Source organism: Paroedura picta, chromosome 8 (assembly GCF_049243985.1).
Source record: "Paroedura picta isolate Pp20150507F chromosome 8, Ppicta_v3.0, whole genome shotgun sequence".
NCBI classification, from domain to species: domain Eukaryota; kingdom Metazoa; phylum Chordata; class Lepidosauria; order Squamata; family Gekkonidae; genus Paroedura; species Paroedura picta.
In genome coordinates, this window is record NC_135376.1 from 20,581,360 (window position 1) to 20,601,016 (window position 19,657).

The window sequence follows — 19,657 nt, forward strand, 5'->3', positions numbered from 1 at the left end:
ATTCTCCTCTCCTCCAGTTTATCCTCAAAACATCGCTGTGAGATAGGTGTGAGTCTCCCAGACTTTAGGCTGACACTCCCACCACTATACTGCACTGGCTCTAAAAAGAGGCATAGAAGAGTGGAGTGATGTGTCCACCACCCTAAAAGCAATTATAATCACTGACAGAAAATTCACAGGTTCTTTGGAGCCTTTGTCCGTGTCAGATCCATTTGATGTTTGATGTCTCATCTAAGAAAGTCCCCAGATATACCCATCCTTGAATAAAAACTCAACCAGCCTAGGACTTGTTTTGTTTCTCTACCTTCCAGGAGGTCAATGTATGCCATCCTAAAACTGCCATGAACACAAAGGAGAAGAATTTGGGTCTGATGAAATTGGGGAGGTAGGAAAATTAAAGGGAGGATTGAAAAACAATTCAGAACATTCTGTATCTTTGACAATAACTTCAGTTGGAAAGCTTGGAAATTCCATGCCCCTTTCTCAGTGCCTGTTGTATTTGGAGAGGGTGGACAGGTTGGTTCCATTCTGTTGAGAAGGGAGCTTCCTGTTTTCAATTGTTCTGTTTGCCTTACATATACTAAATCTATATGCAAGGCTGTTCTGTTGGGCTCAATCCTGTAAGAAAATTATCTTTAACTATCATTTACATTGAGGCTTTAAAACTTTGGTGCTGGAGAAGACTTTTGCGAGTCCCTTGGACTGCAAAGCAAACAAACCACTCAGTCCTAGAGGAGATCAGCCCTGCCTGCTCCTTAGAAGGCCAGATCCTGAAGATGAAACTCAAATACTTTGGCCACCTCATGAGAAGGAAGGACTCCCTGGAGAAGATCCTAATGCTGGGAGCGATTGAGGGCAAAAGAAGGAGGGGACGACAGAGAATGAGGTGGCTGGATGGAGTCACTGAAGCAGTAGGTGCAAACTTAAATGGACTCTGGGGAATGGTAAAGGACAGGAAGGCCTGGAGGATCATTGTCCATGGGGTCGCGATAGGTTGGACATGACTTCGCAACTGACAATCATTTAAAAGTATACAGTTCCCTTCGACTATATGAACAGACCTGTATAAGTTCTGAAATGTCTACTGTCTTAAGCAGTTTTGTGCCAGAAAACTTAAAACTTCTCCACCATAAAAGCCAATATTTAGAAGCATTCCACGGATAAAATGAGCCATAAAAGCAATAAAACTAATAAAGCTGTTAAAATAATAAAGCAAAAGATACGTCTACTAACCAAAAAACATAACAAGTTCCGTGGACCTGTTATGGCTATACATGAGTGACCCATTCTTTCCTAATTCTTAAAGCTATCCTAATTCTTAAAGCTTCTCTTCTTCTAATATTAAAAGGATTTCTGCGGAATATGAGTAATAATGTGCTCATGGATGTTGGTGCATACCACTGTACCGGCCAGCCATATATGTGGCATTGTCATAAGACTGCCCTTGTTATTTTCTAAATTCTATTTCAAGCTCAGTAATGAAATCGTTAAACATTAAGTCAGCCATGCCTTCTCCTGAGTGGTGTTTTAGCTCAAGGAAAGTTAAAAAAAATTTCACTTGGTAAACTGTATCCAGGTGGGGCTCTTGCAGCTTGCAATATATGTGATATATATGTGAGCAACTTCACCAACTGCCCATGTAGCCTTTTGCTTCCTAGAGCCTAATCCTAAACTGTTTACTAAAATAGAATATTACACTGAAAATCACATGGGTTACACTGGTGTTGGGCTATTGGCTTAAGACAGTATTATTGTGAAATGGAATGCAAGGAAAACTTGTGTGAACTGGCACCCCATTGTAGTGCATACATGCGCGCCCATCAATATCTGTCCTGTTTTCATGGCTCAGAAAATAGCCACCATAGTCACACATGCCATAACATCCATCTGTATAGCCTCCCATGGAGCCATTAGTTCATATAACCAGCATGTCCACCCAATCGATGCTTACTCATGAGTCTTCAGGTCCCCTAAAACATACTTGCAGGCAATCAAAAGTATGAGGAGAGGATGAGGAGTCACAGCGCGGCTGAACCTGGTTCCTGGTTCCTGTTCTGTGACATATTTGCACTTAATTTGCATGGAATTGTTACATGGTTTCATAAACATTATTTGGTTATCAACAAATGAGTCACTTGAGGAACAATTCAGGCTTTGTGTGTTGTTCAAAAACCTGGCCTGCAACAGACCTTTTTCAACATAATCTGCTTTGTATTAATAGTTGGCTTCAAGAAGCATGTAACCTTTTAAATCAATTAATTATCTAGGAAGGTACCGAAGTACACAATGGATTCTTAGCAGCTGACAACAGATTATTTAGAAATGCATTTATTTAAGCCCTGACACCATTTCTGTATTTTTTTTCAAAAAAAGGTTCTTCAGGGGCAAACGAGAGTGGAAAAGTTGATGGGGACAATGGAGTACAGTATCCATCTCCCCATTCTACATTCCTGCTCCAAGCAGTCCACACCCCCAGCTTTGAAAGGTGTGCTGGCAAGAAAAGTGGTTTACTGTGATTGAGAATAGGAGAAAAGGTAAACTGGGAGAGGCTTACCCAGCCCCTTCCACCCACAGCATTCCCATCACTTTGTATCTGCCTATCCCATTTTTACAGAGCCTCTTGTGGCGCAGAGTGGTAAGGCAGCGACATGCCATCTGAAGCTTTGCCCATGAGGCTGGGAGTTCAATCCCAGCAACCGGCTCAAGGTTGACTCAGCCTTCCATCCTTCCGAGGTCGGTAAAATGAGTACCCAGCTTGCTGGGGGGTAAACGGTAATAACTGGGGAAGGCACTGGCAAACCACCCCGTATTGAGTCTGCCATGAAAACGCTAGAGGGCGTCACCCCAAGGGTCAGACATGACTCGGTGCTTGCACAGGGGATACCTTTACCTTTATCCCATTTTTATCCTTCCTTCAAGGACCATGAGGCAATGTGCACAGTTTTCCTTCCCTCCAATATCATTTCACAACACCTTGGTTAGAGCGAGAGAAAAAGTGACTGAGCCGACTATCTACAGAACAATCTTGTGCAGTTACCCTCCCTACACGCACAGTATTGATTTCACCTGAAACAGAATGAAGTAACTATGCATCAGTTTGCACTGTCAGTGGAACAAAATGGGGGTTAATATCTGGATCTCAACGATCCTCATTCTGACCATTTTATCACGTTGACTCTCAATCACTTCCTCTAAAACTGATTTTTATTCATGATGTAGTTTCATTCTTTTCTCATTCAGCCTTAAATAGAAGAAGAATTGGTTTTTATACCCTGTTTTTCACTACCTGAAGGAATCTAAAAGCAGCTTACAATCACCTTCCCTTCCTCTCCCCACAACAGACACCCTGTGAGGTAGGTGGGAGTGAGAGAATTCTGTGAGAACTTTTGCAAACAAAACACTTCCTACTCTGTCCTATAGAACCTCTTGTGGTGCAGAGTGGTAAGCAGCAGAAATGCTGTCTGAAGCAATGTCCATGAGGTTGGGAGTTCGATCCCAGCAGTCAGCTCAAGGTTGACTCAGTCTTCCATTCTTCCAAGGTCAGTAAATGAGTCCCCAGCTTGCTGGGGGGTAAAACGGTAATAACTGGGGAAGGGAATGGCAAACCACCCCGTATTGAGTCTGCCAAGAAAATGCTAGAGTGTGCCACTCCAAAGGTCAGACATGACTCGATGCTTGTACAGGGGATACCTTTACCTTTACTCTGTCCTAGTCTTTACTTCACTGCGAGGTCTCACAAAAAAAATGGGCCAACATAACCTTATGTTGGGTATAGCAGAGTACCAGAGTTAATATATAATGATGAGACCAGACAAGGCAGTATTAAAGTATATAAAAGACTATTTTACTAGCAAACAGGGTAGGGGAAACTGGAAGACAAACCAAGAAAAATACATTGCTTCCTATGAGCTCAATCTGGAGCTCTACTCTTAAGTTATTAATACAGGGAAGATTCAAGATGGATCTCTCTCTCTGCCTAAAGCACATCTCTTCTCAAACAAAAGGAGGAAGGAGAATCCTTCTCTTCCTGTTACAGTTGCAGATGTGTAGAAGGCATGTACAGTTGCAGGCATGTGCATGATGGAGTCAACAATTTACATATCTATAAACAGACCACATGGCCCATTCTGCCTGTTCCCACCAGCAACAAGGGTAAACAAACAGTCAGTGGCTGACTTGTTAAAGGTAAAGGTAAAGGTAAAGGTATCCCCTGTGCAAGCACCGAGTCATGTCTGACCCTTGGGGTGACGCCCTCTAGCGTTTTCATGGCAGACTCAATACGGGGTGGTTTGCCAGTGCCTTCCCCAGTCATTACCGTTTACCCCCCAGCAAGCTGGGTACTCATTTTACCGACCTCGGAAGGATGGAAGGCTGAGTCAACCTTGAGCCGGCTGCTGGGATTGAACTCCCAGCCTCATGGGCAAAGTTTTCAGACGGCTGCCTTACCATTCTGCGCCACAAGAGGCCAGGTGGCTGACTTGTTAGACAAAGCCTAACAAGAGCAGTTCTAAGAATCATAGAATCATAGAGTTGGAAGGGATCTCATGGGTCATCTAGTCCAACCCCCTGCACTATGCAGGACACTCACAACCCTATTGCTCATCCACTTTAAGCTGCCAACCCCCTTGAGCCTTCACAGAATCAGCCTCTCCGTCAGACGGCTATCTAGCCTCTGTTTAAAAATTTCCAAAGATGGAGAACCCACCACCTCCCGAGGAAGCCTGTTACACTGAGAAACCGCTCTCACTGTCAGGAACTTCTTCCGGATGTTTAGACGGAATTTCTTCTGAATTAATTTCATCCCATTAGTTCTGGTCCGTCCCTCTGGGGCAAGAGAGAACAACTCTGCTCCATCCTCTATATGGCAGCCTTTTAAATACTTGAAAATGGTTATCAGAGGACTGTGACTAGTCCAAGGTCATACAGCTGGCTGTATTTGGAGAAATGGGAAATCAAACCAGATTAGAAGCTGGTGCTCTTAACCACTACACCACACGGGTGCAGCAATTAAAACAAAACAAAAAAATAGCTTGAATGTACAAATAGGCTGCCTGAAAATACTTGTTCCGTATGTTAAAATCTCTAAGGAAATATTTTTGATTAAATCTCATAGTTTATAATCTGTTTACAGCATTCATGAAATGTGTTTGTTTTCTTATTTTTCTCACCAAACGAATGAGCTGAGCCGCAGCTGCATAACCGATGACAACTTTATCCATTTACGTCCAGGAGGTGTATGCCACCTCTAGAGACCTGCTCGAGGCTGCTCACAACTAAAACAGTAAAATAAAATGAGGTAAACAAGACAATAAGAACCACAAACACAAATCAATAAAACAAGCCAACTCAATATAACAACTAGTTAAGATTTTTATTGACCCAAACAATTAAAAAAATGCCAATTAAACATTAAACACGGCTTATAAAAGCAAGTGAGGGCATAAAAGTTTAAAACCTGTTCGTCATTTTGCACTTATTGGCTTTTAAAATTCTTGCTGCATAAAACCCAGATATATTCCTAATTGCGAAAGGAATAAGTGGGCCTAGTTGATTTATTACTTCCTTCCAAAAACGATGCATTTTCTGACACCTTAACCTACTGATGTCCTTCTTCATATTGGGGTTCTGCATATATTTGGTAACACTTATTAATATTACGTTGTGTTTGTATAGTGCTTTCCATATTCCATGTGAATACATCCTTACAACTACTCTGTAAGGCAGCTCTACATTATTGTCCCCATATTAGGGGACAGAGAGTAGTTTGCCTAAGTCTCCTTTTAAAGAAAAAAAATGGGGTAAGATGCTTTTCTATTAATTCTTTGCATTCCCTGTGCTTTTGATTTTCCAGCTTTTGAATTCTCTTTCTCTTGCCTTTCCACTTGCATTGAGATGTGGGATGGATCTTCCTTAACCAATACACTTTTAAAAATGTTTTTTTATCCCTTCCTGTTCCCCTGATCATACCTTATCAACACATTGAAAGTAATGTTCTGTTTGAAAAACAGGGCGGGGGTGTAAGAGCTCCCATTATCTGGAAAACGTTGTCCCATTGCATCCCCCCTCTGTCTAAGACAAAGTCCATCTTATTAAAGCCATACCTTTCCCATGCATCTGAATTCCCCAACAGAGACTGCAATTTAAAAAATTTTATTAAAGAAAGCAGGCATGATAGAAAAAAGTATCTTGAGTTCATATCTAACCTTATTCTGAGTCATAATAAGAATTCTGATTTAGTCTATGAATATCTCATCCCCCTTCTTAAAAAAAAATCATAATGGACCCTCATGGGGAGACCACCACTAAAGTTCAAAAAGCAGTTTGGAAGACACATATGAACAGCATGGGGCCTGCAACAGAAAGGAAGGATCAGCAACTACCTCCTCTCTTCTCGTGCAAGGAGAATGATTTGGCCATCCACTCACGCAACAGACATTTGAACCCTACCCAAAACCCCCAAGGATGCTGGAATATTAGTTCCATTAAGATACTTAATATAGTCTGCTGTATTTGTCTTCTTTAAAATACATTGGGTTTTGACCAAGAATAGTGACTAGTCAATGCACATGAAACCAATGGTATACAGCTTATACAGATTGACACAAAAATGGTTTCCCTTGTCACTTATGCAAGTCAACTTACTGCCCACAGTTTCCAAAGTATGGAGCAATGCAACCTTGCAAACACCTCCCCACCAAGAAAAAAAAAGTTATGGAGGATCTGAGTATAATTAAAATACAATGTTAATAGAAAGCATTTGTTGTGCTATAAATTTGTTATAGATTCTAAAAACAATCAAAACCATCAGCAACACAAAAATGTTTATCCCAGCCCAACGCTGTCGCCAAATACACAAGCTTCATTCTCTGGCACCACCAGACCCTCTGACAGAAGTGTTTTGAAATAAATGTTTTGCACCCCTTCCTAAAGCCCAAGAGGAGGATGTACTCAGACAAGCCTCTCATTGGACCACAGTTTCAGGATTGCAATAGTGAAGGCCAGGATCCCCCACCTGGAGAAAGGCCCCTTTTCTATTGCAGACATTCCTAGGCAGCGAACTTAATCTGGGGATAACAATTGTATAGTCATATTAACATAATGTTTGTGAAGATGTTTTGAATACTCTAAAGCATCATATAAATACACTGCTGAAGGCATGCAGCCACAGCAAGGCATGCACTGTAACCTCATGTCCCCATTAATATGGCTTTGCTTTTTTCAGTGTTCAAACCACTGCAAGCCACTCTTTTTGCACTGCAGATGATTTTTTTTAATCCTTGACAATAATTTTCTGCTAAAGTAGACCACTGGGTGTTTGACTTCACCATAATATTGAGGAAGTATAGTTCCAATTACATTCTGATTGGCCATCATCAATTTATTTAATTCTGAACATGGCCAAACCTGTAGATACTTAAATCCAGATGCTGGGGGCATGGATAGACAAGACAGATCATTATAAAAACCTGAAAAAAAGCCCCAAGCTTGCAGAAAAATCTGAAATCTTAAGAAAACATTGGGAGAGTTTAAAAAAAAAACATTGGGAGTTTAAAAAAAAACATAAAAAGAGTGCCTGTAGCCAAAAAAACCCCAAATGTCCTCACTGGCTGTTGCTAGGCAACCTCAATAGTACTCCCAGTCTTCAAGACATGGTTACTGTCTATAAAAGGGAGTGGAGTCGGATCCCTTTAAATAATAGTTTTTGCCTTTGAAGAAGGACACAATTGCAGACAGGCTTGGCTGCAACCACTGGACAATTTGCTACCATCTGACTTACATGACTCACCCAGGCCTACCCGCTTGGTATGGTACAACAGCAGCCACCCTTTGAAAGCCAAAGTGGTATAGGGGACAGAATTTCAGACAAGGATCTGAGAGACCCAGGTTAGAATCCCGACTGTGTAGAAGTTCACTGGGTAGACAGAAGGTAGGAGGGAGAGTAGGAGGGAGGGTGCGTGGGAAGGAGAAAAGGAAGCAGGGAAAGGCGAGGATATGGGACCTAGAATCATAGAATCATAGAATAATAGAGTTGGAAGAGACCTCATGGGTCATCTAGTCCAACCCCCAGCACTATGCAGGACACTCACATCTCAGTTGCTCATCTACTGTAACCTGCCATCCCTTTGTGCCTGATAGGAGAAGGGAAAGGATAATGTGGGGAAGGGAAACAGGCTTAAGTAAGGTATCTCCCACATGTCCTTGTATGTTCCCCACTACTGGCTTGGCTCAGCCAGTACCTCACAGAGTTGCCAGAGTTTTCCTGGGAATAGGCTGCCAGAGGAAGGGAAGGAGGAGAAGCTGAAATAGGAGGTCAGCTAAACCTAGGTTGGTGCAGAGAGAAAGAAGCAGGAAAAGGGGAGAGGCTGTGGAACCTGCCAGGGAAGGGAAAGAGGAAACCTTGGAGGAGGCTGAAATGAATGCCCCTGCAAGTCCTTGTAAGTCTTCCAGTTCTTGTCTCATAAAATTGTTATTTCTGATATAAGGCCATTCTTCCAGCTATCTTTAACTTATTTCTCTTGTCATTACTCATAGGTTTTTTTTTAAGTTGCACCTCTGAATATGCATCATCATCATCTTTGCCAAAGCTCATAGTGATGTTTAAGGACAAATTACATCCTGTCCTATTCCTATAAGGCACCCTTTTCTCAACATTTTTACAGTCGAGAAACCACTGTAACATTCTTCAGGCTTTGAGAATCCTCAGAAGTGATGCGATGATGCAGAATATGGTTGGGAAGCATAGCTGTGCACATGCTCACCCCTCCCACTTTCTGCAGGACCATCATTGGCTATTTTGGGATGGGGGGGGTCAAGTTGACATGACCATGTATGATCATATAATTTGATAAATGTCTATCTATCTATCATCTATCTATCTATATACACACACACATATGGCAGGTATCAGCAACAATTATCAGAAGAATTTTGACTATTGCAAGCACCTGGTAATCCTATTGAATAACCTAGGCCTTTCTCATGAACAGATGTAACTACCATATCAATAGCAGTATACATTTTAGTGCAGTGTTTAATTTGTAGAATCAGAATTGCCGTGGCACAACTCTTTGTGAAGCCATACTCTTTCGACCATGGGAAAGTAGTTCAGCAGACCTCGGCCTAACTAAGGACCTTTTCCCTTGAAGTGCTCATTATCTATATGCAAGGTTCTTAAATGGGTGGAAGCATTCAAAAGCATTATGTCTTCTGGTAACCTGAAGTGGTGGAGTCAGTTTTAGTGCTCCAGAATTCCACCACTTCATGCCCAATTTATCCTGATGCATTCTAAACCAAGTACGGAAGGGTTTTTTTTTCTGTATAAGATAATTTTGTTTATTTAAGTTTTAGCGAATATTTTTAGCATTGTAGCGGGAACCCAAAGAAGTCATACACCATAAAAAATGTTTATTTCCCAGTAAAGTCAAATATTTAAACATTAGCTCTCTTTAATCCTTTCTACATAAATATAAGCTTAGAGAACATTTGAATGGAAATTTCAATATGGCATTGGTATCAGGAACAAAGTATTTGGAATAACCACTGCATGTTCAAACTACCATACAATTTATATTAATGATCACCTCTGGATTTCACTGCATGCCCTGACTTGGAGAGCCCAGGCTAGCTCCATCTCTCCAGATCTGAGAAGCTAAACATAGTTGGCCATGGCTAGTATTTGGATGGGTGACCACCAAGGAATATCTGTATCATCACATGGAGGCAGCCAATGGCAAACCACCTCTGAATAACTCTTGCCTTGGAATCGCCATGGGAGGTCACCATAAGTTAGCTGTGACTTGACAGCAAAAACAAAAACAATAATTTCATTGCATGTGCAGGCTGGTCGAAACCTCATCAGATCTTGGACGCTAAGTAGGGTCAGCCCTGGTTAATTCTTGGATGGGAGACCTCCAAGGAAGACCAGGGTCAATGCACAGAGGGAGGGGTAATGGCAAACCACATCTGTTCATCATTTTCCTTGAAACGGTTGGCTGTAACATGATCATACTCTCCCCCCCTACACAGCATGTATTTCAATCCTGTGCCCAGTGTCAAAACCATGTAATGTGTGAAGTGTCTTGAAAAGAAAGCTGACAGTGGTGCAAGAGAGCAATCATTGTCTACAATGTGCAATCTTCCCCCCTTTTCTGGTATTGTCATTGGTTCAACGGGGTTTTTTTTACATTTTGAAGCTTTACAAAAAGCCTGCATAAACTTTTGAAATGACATGACACTTGGAGATGCTGGAAATTTCACAGCAGATGTTTTTGACATGCTTCATGTTTCATGTCTATATCCGATGTGAGCTGATCAATGGGTCTGTTTGGTGTGGCATCAGGGTTTTACCAAATTATGTGCATGCTGCTGCTCCAGATTGGTACCCATTAACATCAATAAGGACAGCTAAGGCAAACAGCTAACAGCTGGATTTTCCTTAAAACACAGCATTTATTTATTTATGGCGTATATGATTTGTGCCTGATCTAATTGTATATTTGAACAACTGCCTGCCAAGCAGAGCAGCCACACAGCTAGGCGTGGGGAAGCAGCTGTCAAACAGCAGGTTACGAAGATAAGCTCCAAACACATTGTCAAGCAGGAAAACAGTCTTTCAAAAATCTGCTCCCTGTTCGCAGTTGGTGAGCAGGCTGTGAGTGGAATCAGCGGGTGTTGTGCATCTTGAAGGATAATGGAGCCCCTGAATCAAATGTATGCAATGTGACCTGCCCTGCCCTGCCCTGGCTGGCCCAGTCTCATATCAGCTTGGAGGTGAAGCTGGGTCAGCCCAATTTAGGAAGTCCAGGGTCATTATGCAGAGGCAGGCATTGGCAAACCACTTCTCTTCATCTCTTGCCTTGAAAACTGTACTGAATCGCCATAAATTGACTGCAACTTGGCAACACCGCCATGCAACAACACCGCCATGCAACATGACCAGTGCTGAGGAATGCACCATTAGTGAATTAATCTGTAGTCTTGTTTGATGTCGGCAGCTTTTATAGAGAGGGTCCTGCACCGGCGCTCTTAGTCTTCTCATCCCATGAAAATGTTTGGCTGAAAGCTACTGTCCAGAAATCTCTACACTTAGGAGCAGAATTGCTATCTCTGGATTGGGAAATTCCTGAAGATTTGGGAATGGGCCTGGACAGAGGATAGGGTTTGGCATAGAATTCACCCTCCAAGACAGGCATTGTCTCCAGGAGGACGGTTCTCTTTTGCCTGGAGATCAGTTGCAGTTCTGGGAGATCTCCAAGCCCCATCTGGAGGCCGTCAACCCTACTTAGGAAGGCGCTGAGTCAGAATCCAGTTTTGCTTTTATCAGCAAGCCAAAGCCGCTGACTTTTAATCTTATGCACTGTGATAAGAAGCTGCTCTGGCTCAGACAAAAGCTCTTCAGAAACAAGCACCAAGTGGCCTATAGCCCATAAAAGGAGGTTGTTTCCATTAAAGTAATAAGACGGGTCACAAGGTTACTGTACCGGAGCGTACATGCTTAGACAGCTTAATTGCAAACAAAATATGTTACAAAGAACTCTCAAGTATTTGGAATATTAGTTCATTGTGACCCTCTTTGAGCTTCCCTTTTTTAATTTGCCCCTCAGACATGGTGGCATCTCATCACTTGGGGAGCCCTTTAAAACTGACATCGCTGCATATCTGTGGATATTATCCAAATATACGCAACAAAAGCTACAATGTGGAGATTTTTCTATGACCACCATAGGCATAAGAGAGAGATTAAGGTTTCTAGCCCAATGCCATCTTAAGAGGGTGCAACTAGATGATCTCATAAATTTCCCATCTCTTTATATGTGTATAAATAATACATGTGGTGGAGACATTGAATTCAGATTCTGGCACTGGGACAAATTATTGATGCTTCATTGCCTGGATCTGCTATGTGTGTAACATATATGTGTGTACCATAGGGTTTCCAGGTCCCCCGAACCACTGGTCAGGGAGGGGAAATAGGGCTGTCAGATCCAGTTTGGGAAACTCTTGGAAATTTGGAAATGGAACCTGGGGAGATCAAGGACTTCAGTGGAATACAACACCTTAGAGTCCACCCTCCAAAGCGTCCCTTTTCTCCAGGGGTACTTGATTTCTGTAGTCTGGAGATGAGCTGTAATTCTGGGGGATCCCCAGGCCCCACCTGAACATTGGCATCCCTAGTGTACCAATGTATTCTTGTAAACAGGATTTCCAAACTCTGTAACTAGAATTAAGCAATTTATCTAAATTTACCTACTTGCATGTCAATTTGTGATGTATTCTCCATCTGGAACATTGGGTAACAGCAGCTGAACAAAGACATACAAACACAATCTTACATTGACCAAAAATTATACAGATACATGTGTAGTGTGTGTGTGTGTATGTGTATGTGTGTGTGTGTGTGTGTGTGTGTATATATATTTCCCTCATGGTATATTCCCACATTTCCATGGTATAAACAGAACTTGAACCTGAGTCTCTTAATTCTAGCAACTTCATTACATTGATTCAGTAGAGTAGATACTGGCTCTGTTATATAGGCAATAAGATACAGCCTCTGCCTGAAGGAGATTATGCTGGACTAGAAATGCTGTCTTTGCTATTTTATTCTGGGAAATGTGGCCAAGTGGATTATAAAGAAGCAATTTTCTGCATGATTTCTGATATGGCAGTAAAATCTACAGCAGAAACAGGAAAAGCTAATGGAAATATTACATTTGTCAACCTTCCCAGTTGTGAATCAAGATGGCCAACCCCTGATCGAAGGCAAGCTGAAAGAAAAGCAAGTCCGATGGAAATTCATCAAGAGGTGGAAAACTCGCTATTTTACTCTTGCTGGCAACCAGCTTCTCTTTCGCAAAGGAAAATCAGTAAGTTAGCAGAAAGGGCCCTTATATTTAGTAATGCTTTGATAACCAATACAGAATTTCTTGATGACTTAGGAGACACCAACTCCCTAAAGTACCAAAACTATGCATTCAAATGGGAAGTTTTCCCTCCTAGCAGGGTATTGAGGGTATATCTTTCTTTCTTATTTATTTATTTATTTATTTATTTATTTATTTATTTATTTATTTATTTATTTATTTATTTATTTATTTATTTATTTATTTATTTGGATGTTTATACCACCCTTCCCTCTGGGCGGTTTACATGGAATGTTGCACAACATTACACATAACTTTATGACAATCTATAATGTTGCACAAATTTCATAGAACATCACAACAATATATCAGGTAACAATCACAACATGAATAACAGCACTAATATACCCTTGGGGAGATCAAATTGTTCAGTCATGGAAGGGGCGTCTGGGGGGGGGCAGCAGATGTTCTGAGTCAGTCAGCCTCAAGCCTATGCCTGGTGGAGGAGCTCCCTTTTGCAGGCCCTGCAGAATTTTGGAAGTTCAGGCAGGGCTCTGATCTCCTCAGGGAGCTCATTCCACCAGGTGGGGGCCAGGACCGAGAAGGTTCTGGCCCTTGTTGAGGTCCAACATGTATCTATACATGTAATGATTTTATACCAATTTAATTATCATCACGGTTTCTGAAGTCTCTTAAAGTGTAATGCTGAACAGAATTACACCTTTCTAAGTCCATTTAGAATGGCACTGTAATTTGGAAGGGGTGCTGAGAAATTTCTTTGAAGGAAAAACCAGTTTGTGCCTGAATGATAATCAAATGTTTTTTTAAACCAATATGTCATAACCCCCCACTTCTTTTCTTTTTTCTTCTAGAAAGATGACCCTGATGACTGTCCCATTGAGCTTAGTAAGGTCCAGAGTGTCAAAGTCGTGGCCAAGAAACGCAGAGACCGCAGTCTTCCCCGGGCCTTTGAAATCTTCACAGACAATAAGACATATGTTTTCAAGGCTAAAGATGAAAAGAATGCAGAGGAGTGGCTTCAGTGCATTAATGTCGCAGTTGCACAAGCCAAAGAAAGGGAAAGCCGAGAAGCAACTACATACTTGTAAAAACTACAGGCTTGTTCATGCCATTCTGTCAAACATGGGATAGGAAAGTGTCTCATTGTTCGAAAAGAAAGAGCTACTTTCACCTCTCAATTACTGTGGCAAGCAACTGGGCTGCGATTCTCATTTGCAAGAAGAGCTGAAGTGATGCATTGTGTTCACACTAGCATAGTGTCCACTTCAGTTTCAGAAACATCTGCATTAACTCCTGTCCTTTAATGCCACAGTGTTTGTCCATGGAACCTGTACCAGTAGACTGTCGACTGCACTTGTTCTCAAGGTTATCTCTGTCCACCACAGACTACAGACCTATAGTCCTACCTAGAAAGCAAAGGCAACTAGAGTTATCCTTACATGATTTCAAGGAACATGCCCCTCATTAAGGAGAGAAAAAGCGGAGAATGCACAGATTTTGTAAATATATGTGTGAACAATGACTGAACTAAGAAGTCTCACGCCAGAATAATACTTGCTGGTGTACTAACAATAGTTGCTATTGTCCTTGTGGCTACAGCTTAAGCAGCATGTGATCAAGACTTGTATGTTCTTGCTGAGTGACACAGTGGCTGGGTCCCTCTTTTGCAGAATCTGCAGTAGCTGTCTAGCAAGGGGAAGTCCAGGCAAAAGGCAAACCTAGGAGTCCCTTCTAAACATCATAAGATGACTTCTTCAGTGTTCCTGCCAATTGCCTACCATATTTTTCTTTGGAAAAATCCATGGCCCTTCCAGTATTAATGCATAAAGACATGCATAGTTTGTCCAACATCATTTGACTGCATTTTAGGTAGGTTTAGGGCTCATTCAGGCTTGCTTTGTACATAGACCTTGAATAACGGAATTGCTATGTTTGCTTTACCATGGTACTGTTCTTCCCGCCTGCCATCTTGTTCATGCCCAGCCCAGTCCCTTGTTGCTGTGGCCCTAATGAAAATCAATTGGAGAAACAACAAAATCAGGATTTCAAAATATTGTTGGTTTATATCTTAACCCATTCCTGAAGTACTAAGGGCCATTTCGCACGGCTTCAAAGTAGCAGAATGGTTGCTATTTGGAAACGCTACTAATTTGCCATAACCCACGACGTCGTAGACAATCTGCAACAATCCTGAAACCAATCAGCAAAAAGCGCTTCGTTGTGGCGCTTTCAGGGGAATCCAGAAAAGTGGATTCACCCTCCGGATAGCGATACACTCCTGCAACCAATCTGCAACAGTAGCGCTAAAGACCTGTGCGTTACCATTGTTGCTGGTTCTTCAAAGTCCCTCCCCCTGGCTCTCTCCTCCAAACTTCCGGCGAAGCGATCGCCATTTTTTTTTCTCCGAGCGAGCGGGGATAAACGCACCGGCGAGCCTCTTTCTGTTTAGAGGCTTCCCTGGCTTCAGTCCTTCACCTTTAGTCACTAAACACAAACCACTGAAAAGCCCGTTTGCTGAAATAAAGTCCCTTTATTTTTTACACATAAATTCAGCCGAAAATCGTGCCCGTGAGAGGGGGGGGGGATTTTTGTTTTATCACTCGAGGCAGCGTGCAAACGATCATACAATCAAACGACAGCTCACATTAGGCAGCTGGATGGGTCTCTCCGTAGCAACGAATCTACCTAGATTCGTTGCTATGGGTCGTTTTTTTTTTTAAAAAACCTTCCTTAAAGGGAAAGGGGCTGTTTGGGAGCATGCTAACGGCTGCCCATTGGCTGCTTGACGGCCAGGGGCGGGACGAGCTTGGCAATAGCGCTTCCTTTCTAGCGATTTCTGCCGAGACCGGAAGCCTGTGGGAAACGCTAAAAAACGCAACTGATTCCACTACAAAGGCAGGTATGCATAACGATGAATTCCACTATTTTAAATGGCGATTTTTCATTCCGCAAACAATTTGCAACAAAGATCCCTGTGCGAAAAGGCCCTTCGTTTGTTAGTTTGGCAAGACATAGACTCAGTTTCTTCAAATCCAACATCTCTTTATTAACACCAACTCCAGTGGGAAAAACTAAACGTAGGAACTCATGGAACTTATATACATTTGAGCTGGCCTGCCAAGGAACCTGATTGGCCCTGTCTGATTGGTCTATAGCAGAGTTCTAACACAAGCCACTCATTGGTCACACTAGAATCCTTCATACTGAAGCTCTTGAGCAGACTGTCTGCACACACAACATGAAGCTTGGAGATAGATCACAGGATACAAGCAGAGCAAAGCTAGTTTCACTTATCTAATGGGAAATCGAGCTGAAGGTGACTGGTGAATCCATAGGTGAGATGGGACTACCTGTAATCCACCTTGAGTTTCAACAACAATATTGGGCGTTAAATAAAGTAAATAAATAAACTGAGTAAGACACCCATACCACATAGCCCATGCACTGATATTTTTTGTAAAAGTCTCGTTCTTCAGATCCTGGGTATTAAGCTAACAAGTGTACAGGACAAAGCTGTAATTATGGAAATGTAGCAGTAACACTGGAGGTTACAAAACAAAATTGGACTGCAATAAAAAGGAAAGAATGCCTTTGCCAGAAGTGTGGGGGCTTACTGGCTTAGCCCAGTGTAGGTGTCTGTTCACTAAATACATTGCAGGACCTACAGTAGACTATTAACATTAGGACCCAATTGGCAGCTGCTGTGCCCTACGCTCCACCTAGGGCTGGAGATCTATTGTTACATCTGATCAGTTCCCCTAGAGAAAATGGCTCCTTTGGAGGACTTGGTGGCATTGTATCCTGGTGAGATCCCTCCGTACTTCAAACCCCACCTTCCTTAGGCTCCACCCCTAATTTTCCAGATATTTCCCAGCCCAGAACTGGCAGCCCTACTAGTTCCCTCTCTCTTTCACAGCAATCTTTTATCAGGTCTTTGATCTCAGCCCCCTAAATCTTCCAATCAGCAGCATCAGTCTTTTTAGTCCATCAAACTTCTCCAGAAATTACTGCTGTGTGTCAGTAAAACTCCTTGCCAGTATCCCGGCACTCTAGCAAAGCCTGGTCTCATCTGGAGTTTGGAAAGCTTATCTTTTTGCTCTGCTAGGCTTTTAGCTGAAGTTGGAACTGATGTTCTACTGCTGCTGTTTTAATTGGGTTTTGTTGCTTGTTTTGTTTTTAAAAATAGCAGTTCGAAGATGTTTTACATTCCAATTGTTATTTTAAAGACTTCATGTGCTATCTTGAAGGCCTTACATTGAATATCATGGAGGGAAACAGCTGGTGGGAAATACTGTTTTGACTTTGGGATGGGCACTCATATGAACCACCTCATTTGCTACAGTAGTTTGGAGGACAACCAAAACAATGCTCTGATAAAATAGGGATGTCAGTTATGGAATTTATACAGCATTATACTGATATGCAGGTGGAAGCGGGGACCCACATCAGATAATCTGGGCATATGCATAATCCATGGAGTGCCTATTGGATAATGTTCATGACTGCCTGTGTTCTTTCATGACTTTTTTCTTGGGTGTGGTTAATTGATTTAAAGAAAGTTAATTGATTTAAAGAAAATCAATGATTTTCTACTTATGTCTATGCGATATGCACCTTATACCTGTCAACTGCTGGTAATCCAGCCAACAGTGGATTCCTCAGCAAAGTGTGCTCTTCTGTGCTCATTGACTTGAATGAGTTTAAGAGGGTCTAACTCCGCAAATCACTCTGCAAGCTTACTCTATTAGTGTAACATGGATAGCTTGCAGGTAGACTTGCAAAGGAAAAGATTTTGGCTTGGGATATTATTACTGCTATGATTTTATACCTGTAACACTGCCATGTTTTTTTTTTTGGAGTATTGTTCTTTTAACAGAGTATGTTTTAGAAAATGATGTTTAAATTAAAATCTAGGAATTTCATCTCAGGTTTCTATGAGTTGTATGTTCATGATCTTTAGCCTCATCCCACTCCTTCATGTGGCTGGTCAACTAGGCCAGTGAACAACAAAAGGGGGAACAAAATAACCCAACCTGTATATACAAGCTAGGAACCTTAGAGGTTGAGAAGCAGAGCAATATGCTAAATATTAAAATACAAATGTTATAATAAACATTTGTATTCATGTGCACATTTAAAAATTTTAAAGCATCAGCACTATTGCACAAATCCAGTGCCTATTGGACACATGGATAAATTACCTGAAGCAAAAACTCAAATGCATTTCAACCCCTCTTGGGCTGAAACTCAGACTGGGGGCTATAATAAGGGTGGAATTTTGGTGCTCCAAAAGACATATATTTGGACACATCTTATAAGTGCTGGAGCCTCTTTATTTAGATTTATAACACCTTAAAATTCTCGTTACTATATTACACAAATGTATTTAAATATAATACCGCTGAGGAAGATCCCAAGAAGTAGAATTATAGAATCATAGAGTTGGAAGGCACCTCATGGGTCATCTAGTCCATGGGTCATCTAGTCCTCTATGCAGGACACTCACAATCTTATCCACTGTAACCTGCCCCCCCCTTGAGCCGTCACAGAATCAGCCTCTCTGTCAGATGGCTATCCAGCCTCTGTTTAAAAATTACCAACGATGGTGAACCCACCACCTCCCACCACCTCCCACGGAAGCCTGTTCCACTGAGAAACCGCTCTAACTGTCAGGAACTTCTTACGTATGTTTAGATGGAATTTCTTTTGAATTAATTTCATCCCATTGGTTTTGGTCTGTCCCTCCGTGTTGAAATACATTTGGTTTTTTTGCTATAGTTTAAAACTAATGCTGATGTTTTTAAAAAAAAAATTTAAAAATTAAATGTGCACATGAATGGCAGTAAATGTTTGTATTTTAATATTTAGCATAGTCTTCTGCTGCTCAACCTATAAAGTTCCCAACCAGCCCAGTAACCATTGTTTACTTTCAAAAATAGCTCCTGCCTAATTACTGCCACGCGAATCCAAAGAGCTGGTGCTGTCTTTATTTTCTGTCTTAGAAGTGATGGGCCTCTTTGACAAAACATGACTACTATGTTAACAGCAACTGTATGTATAAGAACTATGCAGGCCTTGAGGACTCAGAATTTAAAAGCAAATCTCTAAAGGAGATCTTTATGGCAGTGCATAAATCCTTTTCTGGGGTTCCGACATCTAAAATCTGTGAACAGACAAAAAGAAATGTTTGTTGTGTGATGCATGTCTGGTCGCTTTTAAACGATTCTTAAAATGTATGTCTTTTCACGGATAACTGCAATATATGCTTCCATGCTTTCTTCTTCTCATGCCTCAAATGTTTTCTCTCCTAACTGATAAGATTCTTCAGAGCAGACAGCAGAACAAGATCTAGTAGCGATTCCTCCTTCATGCTCTTCATTCCTTCTGTGTTTGTGTTTGTTTTGTTTTGTTGATACTATTCTGACTCCATGCTTGCTTTGACAAAGCTCCTTGAGAAAACTGACAGAGCCCAAAACCCAAACATATGTTATTTCTAGGATGAGGGGGGCGGGTTTAGATATGGTCCTACTGACATACTAAACGCAAAACATAAAACACAGGCCTTGAAGTGTTTCAAATTATAGACTTGGCTTTCCCCTTCAGAAAAGCTGGCCAGGCCTGCCTCAGATAGACAGTATATCTTATTCTCAGTCTTCACACTTTAATTAGAAGAGGAAATTATGCCTAAATCATGTCACACGGTATGTGACTGAGAACAAAACTCCTTATGAAGTGAAAATTGGGAGAACTTTCATACCAATAGGATATGTAGA

The 19,657-nt window shown here is 41.6% G+C and overlaps 1 protein-coding gene across 5 annotated transcripts in view; it reads left to right on the forward strand.

Annotated features, from left to right (window-relative positions):
- VEPH1 (ventricular zone expressed PH domain containing 1) overlaps nt 1-19,167 on the forward strand; it is a 153,694-nt gene extending 134,527 nt beyond the window's left edge. For all 5 annotated transcript variants that reach the window (XM_077348599.1, XM_077348598.1, XM_077348601.1 and 2 more), the window contains 2 exons: nt 12,730-12,866; nt 13,736-19,167. In XM_077348599.1, the coding sequence (XP_077204714.1) occupies nt 12,730-12,866; nt 13,736-13,972 (374 nt within the window). In that variant the 3' untranslated portion in view covers nt 13,973-19,167. The remainder of the gene's footprint in view (nt 1-12,729; nt 12,867-13,735) is intronic.
- The last annotated feature ends 490 nt before the right edge of the window (nt 19,168-19,657 follow it).